At 34.2% G+C, this 22,125-nt stretch overlaps 1 protein-coding gene across 2 annotated transcripts in view; it reads right to left on the bottom strand.

The window, feature by feature from the left end:
• Positions 1–9,698: 9,698 nt before the first annotated feature.
• KYNU (kynureninase) overlaps positions 9,699–22,125 on the bottom strand; it is a 127,280-nt gene continuing 114,853 nt past the window's right edge. For both annotated transcript variants that reach the window (XM_077861591.1, XM_077861592.1), the window contains exons 11-14: positions 21,388–21,440; positions 19,053–19,138; positions 12,963–13,193; positions 9,699–11,696 (exon numbers count right to left, since the gene is read on the bottom strand). In XM_077861591.1, coding sequence (XP_077717717.1) covers positions 11,574–11,696; positions 12,963–13,193; positions 19,053–19,138; positions 21,388–21,440 — 493 coding nt within the window. In that variant the 3' untranslated portion in view covers positions 9,699–11,573. The remainder of the gene's footprint in view (positions 11,697–12,962; positions 13,194–19,052; positions 19,139–21,387; positions 21,441–22,125) is intronic.

Genomic DNA, 22,125 nt, shown 5'->3' with positions numbered 1-22,125 from the left:
CCTTTTTCATTTACAATAATAAAAATTCAATTTTTTGTCCACATGTTTAAAATGTTTTAAAGCTGCCATTCACTAACAGCCTTAGTTTAGTTACACACAAACTGTTTGAATGCCATCAGAACTTCTTAAGCTACAGCTTTCTCCCTAATTATGAGCCATACATTATTGTCTATATCATCTGTCAAATAAACAGCTTTTGTGCTTGCCAAAAGAATATCTGGAGGTGCTCTTATTTATATTGTATGTTGAAAATATAAATAAAAACACAAGCATGGTTTACTGCATGTTACAATTAATAAACTACCACAATCCAAACATTACCTGTTTTTCCATCATATGACAGAGTTTCTTTAAACCACAGTTGATTTGTTTTTTTTAAATCTGCATCCTTAACCTCTACTAAGGGAGAAAAAAAATATTGTATATTAAAGAGTGGGGACTTATGTTTTAAAAAAAGTTGAGAATTTAGGATTTTTAAATTATTTTTTTTAAGATTTACTCATTTATTTTAGAGGGCGAGTATGGATGCAGTCAGTGGGGAGGGACAGAGGAAGACAGAGAATCCCAAGCAGACCCCCCACAGAACACAGAGCTGATGTGGGGCTGAGATCATGACCTGAACCAAAATCAGGAGTCAGATGCTTAATCTACTGAGCCACCCGGGCACACCTAGGATTTTCTTAATATTAAATTGAAAATAAAGGGTGTACCTACTACCATAGGAGCATATCGAAAGCAGATATAGGGCTAATGTCCAGCAGAACAGAAGAAATACTAGCCTAAGTATTAATTAGCCTTCAGACAAACATTACCAGTTTGAAATCAATTTTGCTGTCTTCATTCCCTTCAGCAAATGAGATTCCAATTTTCTAAAAGTCTATTTTAATTCCTATCTTAGACAGTATGTTTATATTCTGTTATAAGGGACACAAATTAGTCTTTCATGATTAAGCATAATTAATGAAATACTCTAGTTTAGGATTAGATAATAAGAAACATACCGTAGTAGGTAAAGACAGCTTTCTTTCTTAAGGGACTATTCATCAATTTTTAATTTATTTATTTATTTTTTTTAATTTTTAGTTTTTAGATATGATTCTTCTTTCTTGACTGCTTTAAATGTAGCACACAATGTGTTATGTTTTCTTTTTAATTTTTTATTAAAGTAATTCATGTTAATAGTTGGCAGTTACATCGTGCTGCCAGGACTAGTAGTGTGTGCCACATATTATTTAAGTGAAATCATGTAGTTAGCCAGTTAATCTGTAGGACAGCCCTATGAGGTAGTACTATTATTATCTGGTGTTATAAACAGAAATGAAAGCATTGAACACTTAAATCACAGGATTACGTGAATGGTAGGTATACAGCCAATATATGAACCTAGTAATTTGGTTTCAGAGTCTGTGAACTTCACACTTACATGCACTTTTTTGCATATTTCAACTTTTATGCCCAAAATAGTAGTCTTCTGATCCACCCACACCTACCTATAATTCTTGCAAAACAAGACCTGATGGCTTTCGACTACTTTAGCTATTTCTACTTATATTTAGCTCCATATTTTTAAATAATATGGGGTTATTGCTTTTCTGTATCTTCTGTATTTGCAGAATTTTTTTTCTACTGCAGAAATTGAGGCTTTAGTTCCTGTAGATCTCCTTCTCCCCATGCACACGAACTCATAGACGCAAATATACTTTCTCTTCACTCATCCTCCAAATATGGTACAATCATGAATTAGATTACAGCAATGCTCATTGTTTGCATGTTTACAATTGCATAAAGATTATTTACAGCTGGTGTTGTGTATGTATGCTAGAATAGGAACATATGTTAAAAATATTGAGAATGTAGCATTTTTGTAATATTAAATTGAGACATAGAAGATATCTATTCTATTTAGCTTACTCTGATGTTTCTTTTATTTTATCATCTTATTTTTTATAATAATTGCCTTCTTTTAAATTTGCCCGATATTGTCTCAGTACCTTCAAATTAGTTCCGACAGAATTTAAAACTCTTCTCAAATTCTGAACTATAACAAGTATTAGGTATTTCATCAGTTTGTGGGGCAGCGCCCTAAGCATTTGCTTTAGTCTAATGTGATTCCTCTTTATGGCTGATGGACCTATTTGTGCTCATTTGGGGAATCGTGCTTTTTTTTTTTTTCTTTATTCCTTTTTGTGGCTCAGTTTTCTCAGTAAATACGGAGAAATAATACATGGAAAGAAAATATCCTAAGACCTTGCCTACCTTTAAATATCTTTATCTTCACATTTAATTGATAATTAATTAGGTTTGGAAATTGGAAATAATGTGTCATCCGAATCTCAAAAGCATTCTTCATTATTCTCTCTTTCACATTTGATGATGAGAACCCCCCTATTATTATGATTGTTGATATTTTAGCATAACTTAATTTTTTCTGTAAAGTTTTGGAGTATTCTTTTTATCCCCAATGTCTTACGTTTTTCCTGTGATGTGCTCTAAGTGAAAAAAAAAATAATTTATTATGTTTAATACTCAATGAGCATCTTTGTTCTGAAAGTATATCTTTGTTTTGGGATGAGTTCTTGAAGAGTTTCTTCTTTTTACATAATTTCCTCTTTTTTATTCTATCTGTTCTCTTATTTTTAAGTACTCTTAAACAGGTGTTGACCTATTGTATTGATCGTGTAATTGTATAATTTGTTTGTTCTACTTTTGAAATAGTTCCTCAATTTCACATTCCAAAATTTCCTTTGAATTTTTTGATTTGATATATTTTTAATTCTCAAAAGCTTTCCCTTGTTCTGTTTTCTTTAAGTACATAGTTTACTTGTTCCACAGTTTTTAAATTTTCTCCTGGAAGATATTAATTATAACTTTCCCCACTTTTTCCTCTTTCTTTTATTTTTCCATTGTATTATTTGTTTTCTGTTTGTTCTTTTGGATTCTATCCTGCATTTTAAATGTTATTGTCGAATGTGTAGTGATACTTTGTGTTCATTCATTTTTAAAACTGGAACTCTAAAAACCAGGTGCAAGCATTTTGTGCAGGGGCAGAACTTTTTGATTGGTGGGCAGCATCATACTGCAATGTGACCCAATACAAGGATTTGTAGCCCTTATCATTCGGACTGGACAGTTTTCCCAGAGAGATATCTATAATCATATTTTCCGGTGGACTGGAGGAATGGTGGAAATGATCCTGAGTGCATTCATAATTTCTTAGGAGCCAAGTGGGGGAAGTGAATTAGGACTTTTATCATTTAGAATGCAAAATCTCGCTGAATCACTCCGTTTTCAGTCAAATGGTTCATCCATCTCTTCAGCTGTCCTCATGTCCCTAAACCCAGAATCACAGTAGCTCATCCTCTCTAGAAGTAAACTCTTGCCTTTGTGGGTGTGGGAAAAATGCAATCTTGTGATTGCACAGGCTGAAGGAAGGGATCTGGGGTCCAACAATGAATCTTACAGTCTTTCAACCACCTGTTTGCCATCTGGCCTTCAGAAATAACTGGTGCCTCCAATGACTCATCATTTCAACAGTTCTTTGACCTGAGTCAGACTGCTACTCTTTGATATCCTTCTCTGTCACACAAGGTATTATGTTTGAGGTTCTTGTTGAAGGTTTCCTATATTATCCAGCCTTCAAAGTGTGTTGACACTTTCATGCATTCTGGTCTCTTATCATTGTGCGGGTCTTTCTATGTTTATGCCACTTATATTGATTTATCATTTTTTGAGATAAATGTGTAATATTACTTAGAAATATAGATTAGTAATATAGAACAGTAATTTTGTTTCCTTAACTGATTATAATTTACCCAACTTTCCCAGAAGAAGTACTTGAAAACATTGAATTTTCTTATTGCCTTGTTTTTATATTTTTACACTTTATCTTTAAAGGATTTGAGATTTTCTAATAGACACTTGTCTATTATCACACAAGTACTTGCAGAAGTGCATAAACTGATTACAACGATGTGTCATCTCTGACTGAACTGAAAGCCATTCAAGGAAATATTCTCCAAACTTCGACATGCTTTTCTTCAAATCTAAGTATTGTTGAGAGAAGGAAATATAAGAAAAAGATAACAAATACATATAGTCTATAAAAATATATGTAGCAAGTTTGTTATGAAATTTTGTTAATATGGCCATCAATACAACCAAGTAACAGTTATAAAATAGCAATATTATTTAGAATTCAGTGAAAAATGTGACATTTGGAGTCAGTTACCAATTTCAAACAGTCTGGTTCTGTTGTTGCCTCCTAAAAAAAGACTGTCTGTGATTCTCTCTTTCTGTTCTTTTTTTTCCTCTTAATTGCCATTTTTTCCTAGACCAGCTGTAGCATCTATGTCCTGACTTTGATCCAACTACTTACTTTAACCCATAGAGAAAACGTCTCCCATAGACTCTTGCATATATCACTGCAATGTCTCCATTCTTGACAAGCTTGCTGTTTTAACACAATAGAATGCAAGGAGAGCTGCATAAAGTAAAGCTTTCACAAACTGGGGAAGAGAAAATTAAGACCTCTGTTTACTAAATACTGGCACAAAAATGCAGTTCTTTTCACCTAAAGTAATATTGTAAATATATATGATTGGAATTTCAAGAGAGACCTGTGAACTCATTGTGAGTTTGTCTTCTGTAAAGAGTCATGCTTTAAAGTATTATTCTTATTTGATCTATGACGGTGAATTCATTCTCAACGTTGGTTCTGGGTGGGGCACTGGAAGAGGGTTTTTGAGGGCCTTTAAAAACAAAGGAGGGGGGATCCCTGGGTGGCGCAGCGGTTTGGCGCCTGCCTTTGGCCCAGGGCGCGATCTTGGAGACCCGGGATCGAGTCCCACATCGGGCTCCCGGTGCATGGAGCCTGCTTCTCCCTCTGCCTGTGTCTCTGCCTCTCTCTCTCTCTGTGACTATCATAAATAAATTAAAAAAAAAAATTAAAAAAAAAAAAAAGGAGGGCTCAGTGTGATAGTAAACTTAACATAACCAGTGGTGACCTCAAGGTAAAAATGGATAGCATTTAGACTTGTTATAACTGTACATTTCTCATTAATTACCTGCTTATTAGAGACTAACTATATGTTCAATGCAGTGGTAAGTACTGAGGGGCATACCAAAACAAAATAAAAGAAAAAAAATTCCCCACACAAAATATTAACCAAGTTATACTAAGGTAGGGAGAAAAGACATATACAAATATAATGTAAGATAGAAGATTCCTTTCAAAATTTATCATAAGAAAATTACAGATAAATTATTTTTGACACATGGAGACAGAAGCGATTGTTTCCATCATAATTTGGGTGGAAAGCATTACATACATGATTTTGTTAAAATCATGACTTTTGAGGCCGGTATCTTGGATTCTTATCTAAGTCATCACAATTTATTGTTTCTTTGTAGATGTCAAATATTAACAAAAGCAGAGAGAATCTTAAAATTCTTTAGAATTATTAATATTGTCATACATTTTCTCCTTTCCTTTCTTCCCATCCATCATTTCTTCCTGTGGTGTGGAGAATAATGGCCCTCAAGAATGTTCGTATCTTAACACCCAGGAAATATGAATATTTTTCATTACATAGCAGAGAATTATGATTGCAGGTAGAATTGAGATTATTAATCTATCGACTTTAACAGAGAGATAATCCTGGATTATCTGGTTGTGCCCAATGTAATAACAAAAGTACTTGAAAGTAGAAGAGGGAGACAGAAGAGTAGAGTTAGAGCCTATGTGATTATGAAAAAAATGTATCAGAGCCATGCAACATTGCTGGCTTTGAAGATGAAGGAGATCAGAGCCAAGGAATATTGGCAACTTCTAGAAGCTGATAAAGGCAAGGAAATGGAATTTCCCCTAAAGCCTCCAGAAAGGAACCCTGCCAAAACCTTGAGTTTGGTCCAGTGAGACCTATCCTTACACTGTAACCTACAAAACTGTAAGATAATACATGTGTGTAGATTTAAGCCACCCACTAAGTTTGTGGCAACTTGTTAGCATTCTTTTGGGGGGAGAGAGGCTGAGGAACTTCAAGCCAACTCCAAACTTTGTGTCATCTCATTCCCTTATACTGAGTATATCTATTTAGAAATATTAATATCTTCTTATATCCAAAGTACAGTTATTATAGCTAACAGGTTGAATAAAAATTCTTTACCCATTAAAATGTCCTCAATTCTCTCAGCAGTGTATTTTTATTGATGCTATACCGGTGCTATGACCATATCAAGAAGTCATGGCATTGCCTTTAAAACACAATAACTTAAGATGCCTGAACGGCTGAGTGGTTGAGCGTCTGCCTTTGGCTTAGGTCATGATTCTGGGGTTCAAGGACCAACTCCCACATTGGGCTCCCTGCATGGAGCCTGCTACTCCCTCTGCCTGTGTCTCTGCCTCTCTGTGTCTCTCATGAATAAAATATTTTTAAAAAAAGTAACTTAACTTACTATTCCTAGAGAGATGTAGTTGGTCTTTGAATCAAGATCCAAAGAAAGTCCACAAACTGTATTTGCTTATTATGTCTCTTTTGTCTCACTAGGAGAGAACAGTTCATCTCCCTCACTTCTCCCCTATTCATGTCCTTGATGTATTAGGAAACCCAATCAGCTGCCACGTAGAATGTCCCACATTTGCTTCTTTGTGGTGTCATTTAACTTGTTTCTCTATGGCCCATGGTTCTTATAGACTGGAAAATAGCTCTAACATTTTTATTGGATTTAAGTTTGTAAATCCTTAAGAATATTGCACAAGTGATACTGCCTAATTCACATGAGGGACACAGGTACTATCTATTTTTAGTGGTACCAGTTTCATTCAGTGAGTTCAGATGGTGACAATCTGATGCTCCACTCTGTAGTTTTTCATCAACTTTTCCCTTAATGTTTGGTCTTTGCCTGAATCAATTGCTATACTAAGAGTTGAAAATAATTATTGTCTAATTCCATTATTCCTTCCTTACAGATTAACTGTAATTTTCTGTAAAGAAATGTTTTTCCAAAGTGGAAGAACATACTTATAAAATGCTACTCTATCTATGCTATCTATTTATCTATAATTACATTATAATACATATATACTTATATCTTATATATAGATGTTATTTATATACTTATATATAGGTATATACACCTAGTGTGTGTGTGTATATATAGGTAATATGCACATATACTCACCTAGGACTTTATCTATAGACATGACCTCTATTGATATTTAAAGAAGGATAAACCAAAACATGAAAAAAATACTATCACTAGTGGGAGGGAATAAAACGTAATCAGTAGGAACAGAATCTAGACTTAGTATATCTTGCTTTGTAGATTTGAAATTTAAATTATCTAAGTATTTTACACAATTTTGAATTGTTTTAAAATTTAAAGAAAATATATAAAAACTGAAAAAAATTCCCAAGTACTAAACTTAACTATGAATGCGACTGGTGCTATAACCATTTGGAGAAGAATTATTACATTGCCTTCAAAACACAGTAATTTGACTTATTATTCCTAGTGAGATGTACTGTAAGGACATTAAAAAAAAGAGCGTCAAAAAATTTAAACTGCTTTAATCATATTGTTCATAATAGTGTTGGTATTAGTTCTAAAACTATATGTACATATGATAATTATAGTATATATTATGTAAAATCAGTCATTAATATTAGAACCAAGATTTTCTGCATAAGAGATGAAAATATAAAATTAAGTTACATAAAAATCCTGCTGTCCTAAATTGAATTGAAAATATGAATGCAAAATACATAATTTCTTTAAAATATGTATTTCCTAACTCTGCCAACTGAAAATCCTGGAAACTATGATTAACTCAATTATAATGAGCACTCTTACTGTTAAGATTATGGTTTCTAAATATCATTTTCTCCCAAGAGGAACTGGATATTCTTAGAGAAATAAGTGATGTCAAGACTGAGGTAGGAAATATACAAAGTGAGCCTGCATCTTCTTGCATGAAAATCAATAAAAATATCAAGAAATAGTAAGGTAATATAAAAAGGACTCAGGAGCAATATTAATAAGTCAGAAATTAGAAGACTAGAGCATTAATAAAAATAATAATTAGGATAAACCAAAACATATCATAAATGCTTAAACTATTAGTTCATAATAATCCTGTTTATTATTTTGTTCTTTGAAAACATGTCTTGCTGAGATTAAAATATTACTAAAGGACAGAAAACAAATTTTATCTTTCTAAAACACATAATACAGATGCTAATGACCCACACAAGCACCAAACCCATCATCTCAGTCACAGGACGCTCTAATTTGGTGATTTACAATCTTGTGTTTTGTGATATGATGCTTTCAGGGTGTTTGTAGATTTCTTTCTTAAGATGATGCAAAAATCCATTTACTTAAAAATCATGCTCTAGTAATTTGAATTTATGGGACAAAGCATAACACAATTTGAATGTAAACTGACATAGTTTTGACCTCAAGAATAAGTAGAAAGTTACCTAGCAGAAAATCATAATGGCCTTGGGAAACTGGCAGAAGCAAAAATGAATACCTTTGGAAAGATATACTTTAACCCAGTTTCCAAAGAATTCCAAGAGGATCAATAAAATGAGTGGTTTAAAGTTAAGAAGTACACAAAAAAAGTTAACAAATACAATACACAAAAGGAAACAAGCATTATTTGTGAAAACCGACAGAAACAAAACTGAAATTTATCATATACTGGATATAGAATATAAACGGTTTATGGTTATTAACACTAGATGAAGGAATGCTATCTTAGATTGGGTTTCCTTTTTTTTTTTTTTTTTTTCGATTGGGTTTCCTAGAAATAAAGCTTGAGACTGGGATATCTATTAATATGTTTTCTTTAAAAAGGTTTATTTGAGAGAGGAGGGAGGAGCAGAGGGAGAGAATCTTCAAGCAGACTCCCTCTTGAGCTAGGAGCCCAACAGGGGGTTTGATTACACAACCCAACCCACATGATCATGACCTGAGCTGAAACCAAGAGTCTGACGCTTCACCCACTGAGCCACCCAAGTGCCCCTAGATTAATATGCTGCATTGAAGGGGTGCTTATCATGAAAATCTTTGGAGAATATGAGAAGGGAAAGAGCTGAGCAAGGGCAAAACTCAGATAAAATTCTAGTCTTTGCTCAATCCACAGATTAAGGATGATTTCTGAAGCCTAAACTGCAGTATGGGTGTGTATGTCTTCGTTTCTTCTTCTACTTGTCTGGAAGTTATACATTCATTGTTATTTTAGTGGCTATTTTAGCCCGCATACATGACAAAGGCAACCAACAGCTACTATTGACATTTCCTACTGGTTGGATTGGAAACTGGTACAACTTCTTTGGAGAAGAGTTTGATATTATATGGTGAAGTTGAACATGTCATTTGTCCTGTGACCCAATATTTTCAGAGCTATATCTTGGGCAAACATTTGAACCTGTGTACCAAGAATGTTAATAGCAGCATTGTTGCAATACTAAAGATATTTGGAAAATTCAAGTGTTCATTAGCAATTGAATAAATGAATAACTCCAAAAATAAATAAATTAATCAATTGATAACTCCAATGATATGCTAGAACACTGAGCAGCAATGAAAATGGATAAAAATCTGTATGTAACAAACGGACGAATTTCAAAAACTTGATGTTGAGCAAAGGAAGGAGAATATATACAATCATTTACACAAAGTTCACACACAGGCAAGTTCACATATATATTTTTATGGGTACATACATAGATGTAAAATTTCAATAAAAGTAAGGGAATGATTAACACAGAATATGATTTGACGGTTAACTCTAGATTTGGGGAGGAAGGAGAGATGCAAACAAGGAGAAAGGGAATTTCTAACACTCTTTTCCTAACCTGCATGATGAAGACATAGTGCTGATTATTCTTTGAATAATTTGTATACATGATTTTATATAATTTTAATGTGATTAGCATATTTTATTTTAAACTTTTTCTTAGCATATTTTAGAACTTAAACTTATAAACTAAACTGCATGTTCCCTGAGAGCTGAGACCATGTCTCTTTTGCTTATCTCTGCGACATTCAAAATGATTTCTTCTACATGAAGTTGTATATGGATGAATTTTAGGGTTTTGAGAACTTTTCCTTCCACAAAGATGAGTTTTGGCAAAAGTTGGAGGGGGAAGCTTTGCTACAGCAGTTCTGTAACCAGTCAAATAAGTAAGATAACATCTAAATAGACCAGCACTGTACATGGTACACGGTGAGTACTCAATACATATCAGTAGGTGCTGGTATTGGTGTCAGTTCTGCATCTTTTGATTTAACTCTAGTGGTTGTCTAAGTTAATTTCATTCAAATTTATTCATCAGGGGCACTAATTATCTTGTAGTCACTCTTTCGTGCTGCTCAGGTATATAAATGTAGACTCTTTTGCCATTTCATGAATAGTGGTTGTAGCATCAACAGCTGAAAACCAGGGAAGTCCAACAGGGCTGAGTGTAACTGTAGCTTTTCCTCCTATGGAGGGAAAGGTCCATAGACTCACCTTAGAGGTTGACAGATGAAACACTATTTGCTAATTCTCAGTTCCAAGTGTCTTGGAATGATTTGTTTTACTATTTTAGAGACAGGGTTAACATCTAAAGTTTTCTATTAGGGCAAGTCCCCATTAAAAAAAATAAGAAATTATGATAACACCAGATATAGGAACGGTGTAAAATGGATTAGGACCTAAAAGTTGGTGGAGAAATAAATTTAACGAGTTTTAATCAACATTTGTTGTAATGAGATAAAATGAATAAATAGCAGAGCACAGATAAATAATTTATGACTCTTCTGCTTTTGCTATATCTACCATTTTTTAAAAAATCATCTATTCATTGTGAGAAGTATGCTAATATCAGTGATGGTAACATGAAAGAATGGTCAATAGCAATTGTAAGAACTATTGATTGAGAATTTTAAAAGAATTCTTTCACATATTTTAAAATGATAAAAATGTATATATTAAGATCAATAAAATAAGACATAAACATATATAAATTCTAGTCTCTGATATTAGATATATTTCTTAGTGTGGACTCTGGCCAAACATTTGAAAGCTACTGCCCTAGAAAATGTATTTTCTCTTCCTTGGATTAGAGTTGGATGGAATATTGCAAAATCATACATATATCAGGCTGTGAAACTACAGTGACTATAAGAAACTCTTTGGTAAATTAAATCTAAAGCAACATTTCTAAAATTGACACAAAAAACTGCACATATATTATGAAGTTGTCAATCAAATTATAAATTAAATCAACATAAAACATTCACTGACCATGAAATGTGACAGCTAGCTAAGACTGTGTAAATAATACTTGGACCCGTGAAAACTTTGATCCACCAGCACGAAGAAATTAGACAGACATGTGGACTCCTCAGAATCACAGACTCTTGGAAAAAATACATCAGATTTTTCTGTAAAATATATAATTCATTGCCAGTTACATGTGATGGGTTTTGAAAAATTTCCAATTATTAAAATTTGAAAATAATAATAAAATAACCATAGAAGGTTTCAATATCACTTGCTTAAGCTGTTCTAGAAAACTCTGCTATTTGGTTTCTGCAGAGTCAAGTGTAGAAGTGAGCAGATTGATAAATTTATAAACATCATGAAAAGAGTTGTAGAGAGGAACTGGAGCCACTCGGATGCCATTTGGTTCTCGCTTGTCACACTATGGGCGGGGAGGAGGGTGGAAATAAAGCCACAATACTGTTAAAATTAATTATTCACATAATGAAAAAATACATTTAAGATAAACTTACATAAAGCAATCATACTGATTTCCCTAAAACTTAATATATAAGCCTTTTTTTTTTTTAAATTGTCATGGATATAATTTATCAGTGGGGAGATTGGAATGACTGGAACCCTTGGGCACATTTAAATGAATGAGAACTTAGCTGAGATCTGGAGAGTTTTAGCCAATTATCTTTACATTTGATCCTTCAATGTATAATGTAATAAGAAGTTGGCTGTATCCTTGAAATGTCATGAAATAGACCCAGATAATTTGGTCTAGCCTGAAGATCACTATGGCTAATCCTTAAGAAACACCTACTATGAGTTAGAGAGTGCAGTAAATGGTTTATGTGTAACTAGACCATTTAACTCTCATTATCACTTTTGGAGGGAAATATTTTTGTTCCCAAAATCCAGATGCAAAAACTCACACCAAAAGATATGAACCATCTTTCCCAGGAGTTCATAGCTTACAAATGGTAGAACTTGATTTGGAACACTAATATACGGATTTGTGCCTCTGGAATCTGAGATAACTCTTCTCAGGTGTGAGAAGCAAATCCTAAATTACAGTCACTGGAAGTAGATACATGACCACCATTTTTCCTGAAATGACCTGATTAACGCTTATTTTTTTCAAGAGATTAAACAGATCACTTAGGCCCAAGGGTTAAAAAATATACATACATACACATATATACTCCATACAATGTTAACATCCCTGAGATGTGTCTACAGTTCTTTTTTGACTAAAATGACAAGGTTGAAAATGACTTGGTTCAAACACTAATAAGACTGACTTCTTTACTTCCTCTCCATTATGTTATGTTCTTTAATTTTGTTTATTCAATAAACATACATATTTGGGCTTTCACTAATAAAAACTAGTGAAAACATGTCCTAATTGATTTTGATGAAACAATTCTTTTTTTTCTGCTCAAGCTGTAATGACAAGAATGAATAAATTATGAGAGCCTGGTTCCTAAATTCAAAATTTGTGGTTTCTTCTTTTTTGTCAGAAATGACAGATCTCTATGCCTTCAATTAGCATGGTGATGATTATCTAGTTGGCACTTAATCTATCCTCACTAACTGCCCCATGTGAAATAACGTGCAATTAGCCAAAGAACCCAAATTTTACCCCCAACATGCAACCCAGAGAGAAAACTAGGTAGAGCAAAGCAAGAGATATACTTACAACCACTCCTCGTTTTTCTAGTTCTTGGAATACATATTTCATTGGAACAGAAAATGTGAGTGTAAGCTGGCAGCCACGCTCCTCTATGCAGGATGGAGTAATTATGTTCACAAACGGTTTCTTGGTATCTGCTGTATCTTTGTTATAGTAATGCTTGATCAAGTATTCCAGATAGCCGGTTAGCAAAATAGATTTTCTCCTCAATGCTTTCATAGTTGCTTGCTTAAAGATCTACAGAATGGGAAACAATCAGATTAACAGTGTCTCGTTGATTTACAAAGAAGCAGAAATTGACTGAAAACCATGTTAAAAAAGGAAATGCCCGATTTTGATCTTTCCAAAAACATCCCATTTTAGGTAATCCTTTGTAAAAACATGTCCTCTTTTAAATGCTTGGCTATTAGAAGCCATGTGCAAAGTTTCCATACAGAAAAAAAAAAAAAAAAAAAAAAAAAAAACCTTTACAAATGTCATTTAAACAACACTTGCAAAAGAAGAAAAAAAATGTTAGTATAACATTCCTTTGGAAATATTTTAAATTGGCTTAGTATAATTAATATAAGTAAGGCATATCTTAACAAATGCACTTAAAGATCATGAAATTCAAAGCTTTTCCTCACAATCATTCTAATATAACCACAATCAAGAGGACTTTTCTATTCTGATATAATTTTTGGTCCACACAAAAGTATAAGAGCTCGTGTAAATATAAAAGGCAGTGTTACCACGATTATTTATAATTGTTTTTGCCAATTCCTGAATCTTCCCAGTAACAATAAGCAAAGAAGCAGTTAAGTAACAAAATGAAGTTTTGTCAGACAGGGAAGCAAGTAATGTTAGATAACATATATGTTAGTCCCGGGGCAGTTAGGCTTGTGTGTGTGTGTGTGTGTGTGTGTGTGTCTGTGTTTCTCTCTCTCTCTCTCTCCCCCCCTCCCCCTCCCCCTCTCTCTTTATCTTTCCTTCTTCTTTCATCATCTTTTCTCCCTGCTAAACTCTCGCACTGGTGTGAAAATACTGCCATTTGCTGCCTGAGGTGTCGTATATTAAGATGAGTGACAAGTGCACACAATAACTGGTGTTGGAACATTAGAGGTCAACACAGACATGCTTTTCTAGCTTATCTCTTAAGGTCAAGTAGAGTTTAAAAATATATCCTACATATAAGAACTGAATGAACTGCAAACAGAGCATGATGCTCTGGCGTGTCACTTAATATCCCTTTTCTGTATCGCGTTATGCCACAGAGCAAAGATAGGGTCATTCAGTGACATCTAGACTTGATGAAGCTTGTTATTTCTGTATATACATGCGGCACGTGTGAACAGGCATTCCAATAGAACTCAAACCACGTGGGCAAAGATTTTGACCTATCTTGCATGGAAGCTATGGCTTTGGCTGAAGGAGATCAACAGATTGGTATTGAAGGTAAGGATACCCCAGGAAGACCAGAGGAACAGGCTAGGATGGTATCTTTCTCTCTCCTCCACCAGACATCACAGTTTATGGAAGAGACTGGATGCAACTGGAGTTGGATGTGTTTCAGAAGGTATCTGAGATGGGCGGTACCAGCAGGTAACCCTAGTTACTCAGGTAACCCCAGGTACATTGAGTTTGATGGGAACCATCTCCTCATTGGCCTGTGTAAACTAAAATGTAAGTAGAGCTAGCACAAGGCGGACTCAGGGGAACTCTGCCCACTTTTGGATCAAGAGATCCTGGATAGGGAATCCATTCTCACAAAGGGCAGCAAGAGGGAGAGAGCAAAGCATGACCCCGCCAGCGGTTTGGTTGTCAGGATAGGAATAAAAGGCGAGGAAATCTTTCCAATCTTCTCTTTGGAGATTAATAGTAATTCAAGGAACATTTAATTTATAAATAATTCTGAAACGTATTCTGGTTCTGCTATAAGCCCCGTGAGATACAGGTAAGAGCAACGTGTGAAGTACTCCTCCTAATGATATTTCATTTGTATTCACAGGTTAGTAAGACTTTGGGGACTATTACTTAAGCTTACAGGTTTTTTAAAGATTTCGTTCTTGCAGGTTTCTCTGATAACTAGAAACTGATTTTTTTTATGACAAATAGTCTCAACTTTAACATACTGTTACTCTTTGATAATAAAATAACGTTTAAATATGAATCCATTTTCCATCATTAAACTACAGAAAGGGCAGCTGCATTGTGAGGCACTCAAAATCTTGTCAGAGGGTATGAAGGTCTCTTCTGAGGACTCACATGGAAATATTAAGAGGGGATAATGGGAGTTAACGGGCGAATAGAAAAAAAAAATCTTCCTTTCTTTTTGGCTTCTCATTATTTCTATGCTTTCAATATTGAGAAAGAATATTTTTTTTTAATTAGAAAAAATGAAAGCTGTTTGAAAATATTCAGCTTATAACAATTTTTGGCAGAGTTTCAACTACGTGGGTTATTTTTCTTACTGAGCAAAATGAATACAAAGCTAGAAAAGTTAGGGAAGTTTAAATGGGAAAAGTAAGTATAGTACAATGTTTCGATTGTTGCATTTTTTCTCTTAAATTCTTAAAATTGGCTGCCTAATAACTTTCTGAGAAACCACATAGTACATTTCTTCCTCCTTGCCATATATTTTAATTGAATGTTCTAATTTTGTATCTTGGAGCTATTTATTTCATTATAAATTCATATACTGAAAAAGTCTAAAAATTATCTACCTATTGCTGCATACAAGTATGACCCTTCAAAATACAATAGATGTATTTTTTAATTTCAAGTTAGTAGTTGGCAGATTGAGATTTCTGAAGTAATTTGGTATAAGTATATTCATTTTAAAAATGAGACAAATGGACGCCTGGGTGGCTCAGTGATTGGGCGTCTGTCTTTGGAGCAGGTCATGATCCCGGGGTCCTGGGATCGAGTCCTGCATCAGGTACCCACAGGGAGCCTGCTTCTCCCTCTGCCTATGTCTCTGCCTCTCTCTGTGTCTCTCTTGTGAATAAATGAAATCTTTTAAAAAATGAGACAAGGAGGGATGCCTGGGTGGCTCAGCAGTTAAGTGTCTGCCTTTGGCCCAGGGCATGATCCTGGAGACCAGGATCAAGTCCCACATTGGGCTCCCTGCATGGAGCCTGCTTCTCCCTCTGCTTGTGTCTCTGCCTATCTCTCTGTGTCTTTCATGAATAAGTAAATAAAATCTTTAAAAAATGAGACAAATGAACTTGAGTACATAAAATGAAGAGACAGTTGTCACCTAAGGTCACACTTAGTGTCCCAATGAGGGAGACAGTTTATGCCTCCTAGTTAGAACCCTAGATTCCTTTGATCCACATTTTTTTAATAATAAAATTTGTACCGTAATTGTACTATATATATTTGTATTATATGTATTTGTACTTGTACCATATTGTACCATATAAATAGGTGATAAAAATTATTAAGGGCTAATGATTTAAAGAAAAAGACAGTTTGAAACTGATTATAAGGTAGTATTTTTCATACTATCATTCAATTGGATGCACATGTAATTACAAACATATCAATATTTTAAAAAATCCTATTGTAAAACAGATACCATATCCATGTACACTGATTCTTATGTTTAGAATCTCTCCTCCAGTTGGTATTTGACTACGTAGGAAACTTTTTGAAAGAGAAGTAGCTACAACAAGGAAAGGCACTTTGATTCATGTATCTGTTTCTCTTTTATTCAAGCTTCAATCACCTGACTCCTACAATGTGACAACGCAAACAGGAGAAGGAACAACATGAAGGCTGCCCTGATGCTTACTCCCATGGCTTCTGGGGAGTAGAACATTTTAATGGTTAGGTAAGAAATAAGAAGTAATAAAATGCATTATTTTGTAATTTCAGAATTTTGCAATTTATAATGAGGAGAAGAATTTCAAAAACACTTTCTTTAACACAACGTTAGATTGCATAAAGATATTTTGGCTAGAACAGAGCATCAGCAGCGACTAACCCCAGTAACGTGTTTCTAAGAGGCTCAAGAGAAATACTTCAGTGATAAGATGCTCCAGGGAAGTATATATCCCACTTCTCGGGGCTTTTAGGGTCTTTTTGCTAAGTTTAAATGGTAAAGAAAAAAAAAATAAATCAATCATCAGATTCCAGCTGAAAATAAGAACCTTGTCTAGGTGACTGTAATACTGTGTGATGCGGTGGTAAAAACTTCTGAGCTTTTTATTATTCAAGACTAGCCCAGAGAACTGGTGGTAGGAAAACTGAGAATGTGACTTTTTTTTCATGGCAGAAGGGTTAAATACTTGAAATCAGTCAACTTGCAGAAACATACTAAAGTTAGAGTGTCTAAAATTTCCAGATCTGACTGAGAACTCATTGGCAAAGATAAGGAAAATCAGTGGAAATGTAAGTACTAGTTCTTCCCAAGGTACACCTTGGTGCTTTTCATATTGTAATTTATCCTCTCCCTGACACAAACTTGCAAAGTGAGCAGAATTTTATTTCATTTTAAAAACATTTACAGAACTGTTTCTCTGAATAGACATCATAAAAACAATCCAAGTATTATTACCTGACTTGCTAAGCAGATTCCCTCACTATTCTCTCACCAAAAAATAAAAAATAAATAAATAAATAATAAATAAATAAATAAATAAATAAATAAATAAATAAATAAATAAATAAATAATAAATTTTTTTCACTGCCTGAAAAATCTTGTTACTGGGTCTATTTTCAATTAAAATAAAAAAGAAGAAGAAGAAAACAAAAAACTGCCAAAAAGCGAAAACAACACAAGCTCCATCTAGTGGTCACAGTGAGTAGGTGCTCTTTAAATTGGGATGAAGTGAAACAGTGTTGATTACCACTATCTAGTGGTGAAGTTGTATAAAAAAAGAACTTTACATTGCCATCCAGTGGGCAAAATGAGAAAATGCTAGGCGTGTTCACAGAATCCTAGAATTTAGGTTTAGAAGAGATTTTGGAAGTTGTTATCCAGTCATTCATTCTGGAATACTTCACAACGGGATTTCCTAAAATACCACGAACTAGATGATTTTAAAATACCTTGAATTAAAAACTTCAAATTCTCTTTTGAATTGCTATATACTTAAGATCTGTTAGAAACACATATTTACCTAAAAAAGAGAAACACTTATTTACCTAAAATATTTTACTTTGATATATGCATATAAAATATATTCACTTACTATATATAGGTATTAGTTACATAGCATATATTTACAATATAGATTTACTTAAATAAATTTAGTCTCTTCTTGAAATTAATGAATATCCAAATAGTTAAGTTATACATGTGAATATAATATAGATCTAAATGGATAGATAAAATAGATTAGTATCTCTATATAAATAGATGAAAAGGTAGATATGCAGATCTAGAAAACCAAATTGATTCCTTGGATATACTATTTAGAGTGAAACTGATTTTAACTAAAAATATGAATTTACTAAAAATATATATCAAGTCAGTAATAGTAGAGATTTTACAAGAATATAATGGCATGGACACTCCAGTAAAAAAAAAAAAAAAAAATCCAAGTATCTCATGAGACAATCTTGCTCAATCATTGGTTTATCTTGATATTTTCTTTTCTTTTTCCCCTTAAGGTCTGTCTTCCTATAGTTTTGTGACATAGTTCATTGGCTCACAGAACCAAAAGAACAGAGTCCCCAGTAATCACAACAGTGTCTGGCATATAATACTTTCTTAATAGATAAATGTTGGATGAGTGAATTAATCAAGAATTAAATATTACATGCTTATTGTGTAATAGAGAAACCACAAGAAGATTCAACAACTTATTTAAGTTCATACAAATCCTAAGTGGAACTAAAAAGATGTATATGCTGGTCAGTTCCCAAACATTTATGAAGTGCCAACAACATCGATGACGTGCCAAGCACAGTGCTGAGGGTGGAGATATAAATTTAAAAATGGCAATTAGCACAGAGTCTCTGTTCTAAAGGAGAACACTGGCCTTTGACCATTGTTTACACACGGAGCACATTAATCTTGCTGTTCAGAGGAGAAGGTCTTACAACATGTCACAGTCAGGTAAAGAAATAGGTAAAGATATGGGAAGGTCGAAGCATAGATCACTCACCTCTAAACTAGCCTGTAAGGAACAGACCAATAAAATGGGAGGATTTGAAATTCGAAATCCACTGACTCCAGGGCTTAACTGCAGTTCTGAAAAATGAACATCATGTCATTTTTATAAAACATACCTTAAAAAGAGTCCCTTATGGATTTTTTTTATGACAGTAAAGTAGTAGAGAGAAAAAGAGTAAGATTTAAGAACTTTCATTCCTAGGCTTTCTGAGATATTTAAGAGAAATTGCATGTACCTAAAATACTGGCGTATTTCTCTTTCATCTACAATCTCTGTCTCCCCTGCCCCCACTTTGTTAGCCCCCTACCAAACTCTAGAGCCCTCAGACACATATCTGTTCTCCCACTCCCAAAACAGCATTTCTTAGCCTGCCCCATGCTTCGCTTTTCTAGTATGAAACCACATCAATGAAAGAAAAACATCAAGATTTTAATGGCTTATAATTGTAATGTTATCCAAAGGCAGAAATAAGAATGAAATGACCTGTGAAGGTGACTTTTAGCACTAGGATTATTGGGGCAAGTGGCTTCTCATAGGGGGAAAGAAGAGGCTTTTTAAAAAATGATCTGGGTATGCCTGGGTGGTTCAGTGGGTTAAGTGTCTGTCCTCTGTTCAGGTCCTGATCCCAGGGTCCTGGGATCAAGTCCCACATTGGGCTCCTTGCCTGGGGGGAAGCCCCTCCCTTTGCCTGCTGCTCCCGCTGAATTGTGCTCTCTCTCTGACAAATAAAATCTTTAAAAAATAAAATTAAATAATGATCTGCCTAAGAATGACATATTTAAGAGGTAAATTAATAGCAAATCTTATCCGGGACACCTAGGTAGCTCAGCAGTTGAGTATCTGCCTTCATATGCTGGGCATGACCCTGGGGACCTGGGATAGAGTCCTGTGTCAGGCTCCCTGCAGGGAGCCTGCTTCTCCCTCTGCCTGTGTCTCTGCCTCTCTTTCAGTGTCTCTCATTAATAAATAAATAAAATCTTCTTAAAAATATCAGATCTTACCCTACTTAGAATCAATTAGATTGAATAGTAGCAAGTCAGATCCAATAGAGAAGATCGCGGGTTGGAGATTGAATTAAAGCTAAACCCGACTAAAAGAGCATCAGAATATTCCCCGTCTCTAGAGATGCATCTAACCCAGGTCTCAAAAAATGATGTCCTCGGGACTCAATCTGGCCCCCAACTTGCTTTTGTAAATAAAGTTTCATTGGAACATAGACACAATCACTCATCTGTCTATGATTGCTTTAGCACTCCAAGGGCGGAATTGAATATTTGCCACAGAGAGTATAATCCCAAAAGGTTAAAATATCTCATCTCTGGCCCTTCACAGAGAAACTCTGCCCACTTCTGATCTAGTCCAATTCTTTCATTTACAGATAAGAAAACCCATCACAAAAAAATTTAAGTAACTGGCATAATAACGGAGCTAATTATTCCAGCCGCCAAGATAAAATACAGATTTCTTAATTTGACTGGAACAGCCCATCTTGATCATTTGCATCTTGGTTTTTGCAAATGTAAATTTATTTAAAATAGCAACTCAGGTTGGTAGCAGTCTGAAGGATCAAGCTGAACTGAAACTCTCAAAAAATGTATGAAGCTTTCTATATTCCATGTGATTGAAGAATAGAATCACTCAAGAAAAAGAAACAGGACAGTTTGGGAGTATTTTGCACAGGCTGCACTCTCATTTCTACCTGCTGGGGTTCAACTTCTATTGTTTTGTGTGTGGCAAAGCCACAAAAGGAAAAACTGAAAAAAGAGAGATAAAAACGAACATTTATAAAATAGCACTGCTCTGTGCTACTAGTTTACAGCTTTGAACTTCTCACTCTCAAATCAAACCCTGACATAGATTTTATTATTCACATTAGATATGCAAGAAGGAAAACAAAACAGAAAACAAACAAACAAACAAACAAAAAACCCAAGATGATATAATTTGTGCAGCATCACAAAACTATTAAGCAGCAAAGTGGAATTGACACCGAAGTCTCTTTGGGTCTAACTACAAGCCAGAAATATCTTTCTGTCCTCACTGCCTGATGTTTTGGGTACTTAATATTGATGAGATCTGAGTCCTGTACATTACATTTCACTTCCACTTATCTCCCTACAAAGGGATAGACTCAAATCCATGCTAAAATCTACAAACACTTAGTCTTACACTCTGGAAATGTCATTTCTTATTTTAAGAATTCTCAGTGGCATTTTCAAAGTGCACTCTCCATGAGGCATGTATATTACATATCATACAAAGACAGATGAAAATTGAAATAAAGGTAGAATAAAATGACTTGGGAAGGGAAATTGAATACACTTACTGTTATCCATCTTAAATCGGCTGCTGAGTTCATGGCCAAACCACCCCACTAACCTAAAATATAAATAAAGACATTAGATATTTTGACCTACAAAAATAACTGCAATTAATATAGAGATCTGGGGCTTATATATCAAAACCATTTGTGATGTGAGTTATTAAATATCTAAGCATATATATGTTATATAAGGCAATTTATATTTATAACCTGATCCAGAATGAAGATTAAAAAATCAATTTATTCAGATTATTTGTTTTTTTTGTGATGTTAAATCATATATATTCAAGAATCTTTTCCCTTATTTAAAATAAAATGAACAAAAATATTGAGGTTTTTTTTTTTTTAGATTTTAAAACAAAGGTATAAGCTCAAAAAGAAAAAGCAATTAATGCAATAATATACTTTTCACAATAGGCTCCCCTAATGAGAAAGTGTTAGAATAACCTATATAATTGTTGAAAATTTTGAATAATTTCCAAATGGAATTGATTATTTTCATACTTTAGTGAGATTTTTTCATGGCTTTTTTTTAAATTTTTTATTTATTTATGACAGTCACAGAGAGAGAGAGAGGTGCAGAGACACAGGCAGAGGGAGAAGCAGGCTCCATGCACCGGGAGCCCGATGTGGGATTCGATCCCGGGTCTCCAGGATCGCGCCCTGGGCCAAAGGCAGGCACTAAACCGCTGCGCCACCCAGGGATCCCACTTTAGTGAGATTAATACATAAATAGGAAAA

This window comes from Canis aureus, chromosome 20 (assembly GCF_053574225.1).
Source record: "Canis aureus isolate CA01 chromosome 20, VMU_Caureus_v.1.0, whole genome shotgun sequence".
Classification (NCBI taxonomy): domain Eukaryota; kingdom Metazoa; phylum Chordata; class Mammalia; order Carnivora; family Canidae; genus Canis; species Canis aureus.
Note: the sequence above shows the minus strand (reverse complement) of the source record. Positions and strands in the feature narration are given on the sequence as shown.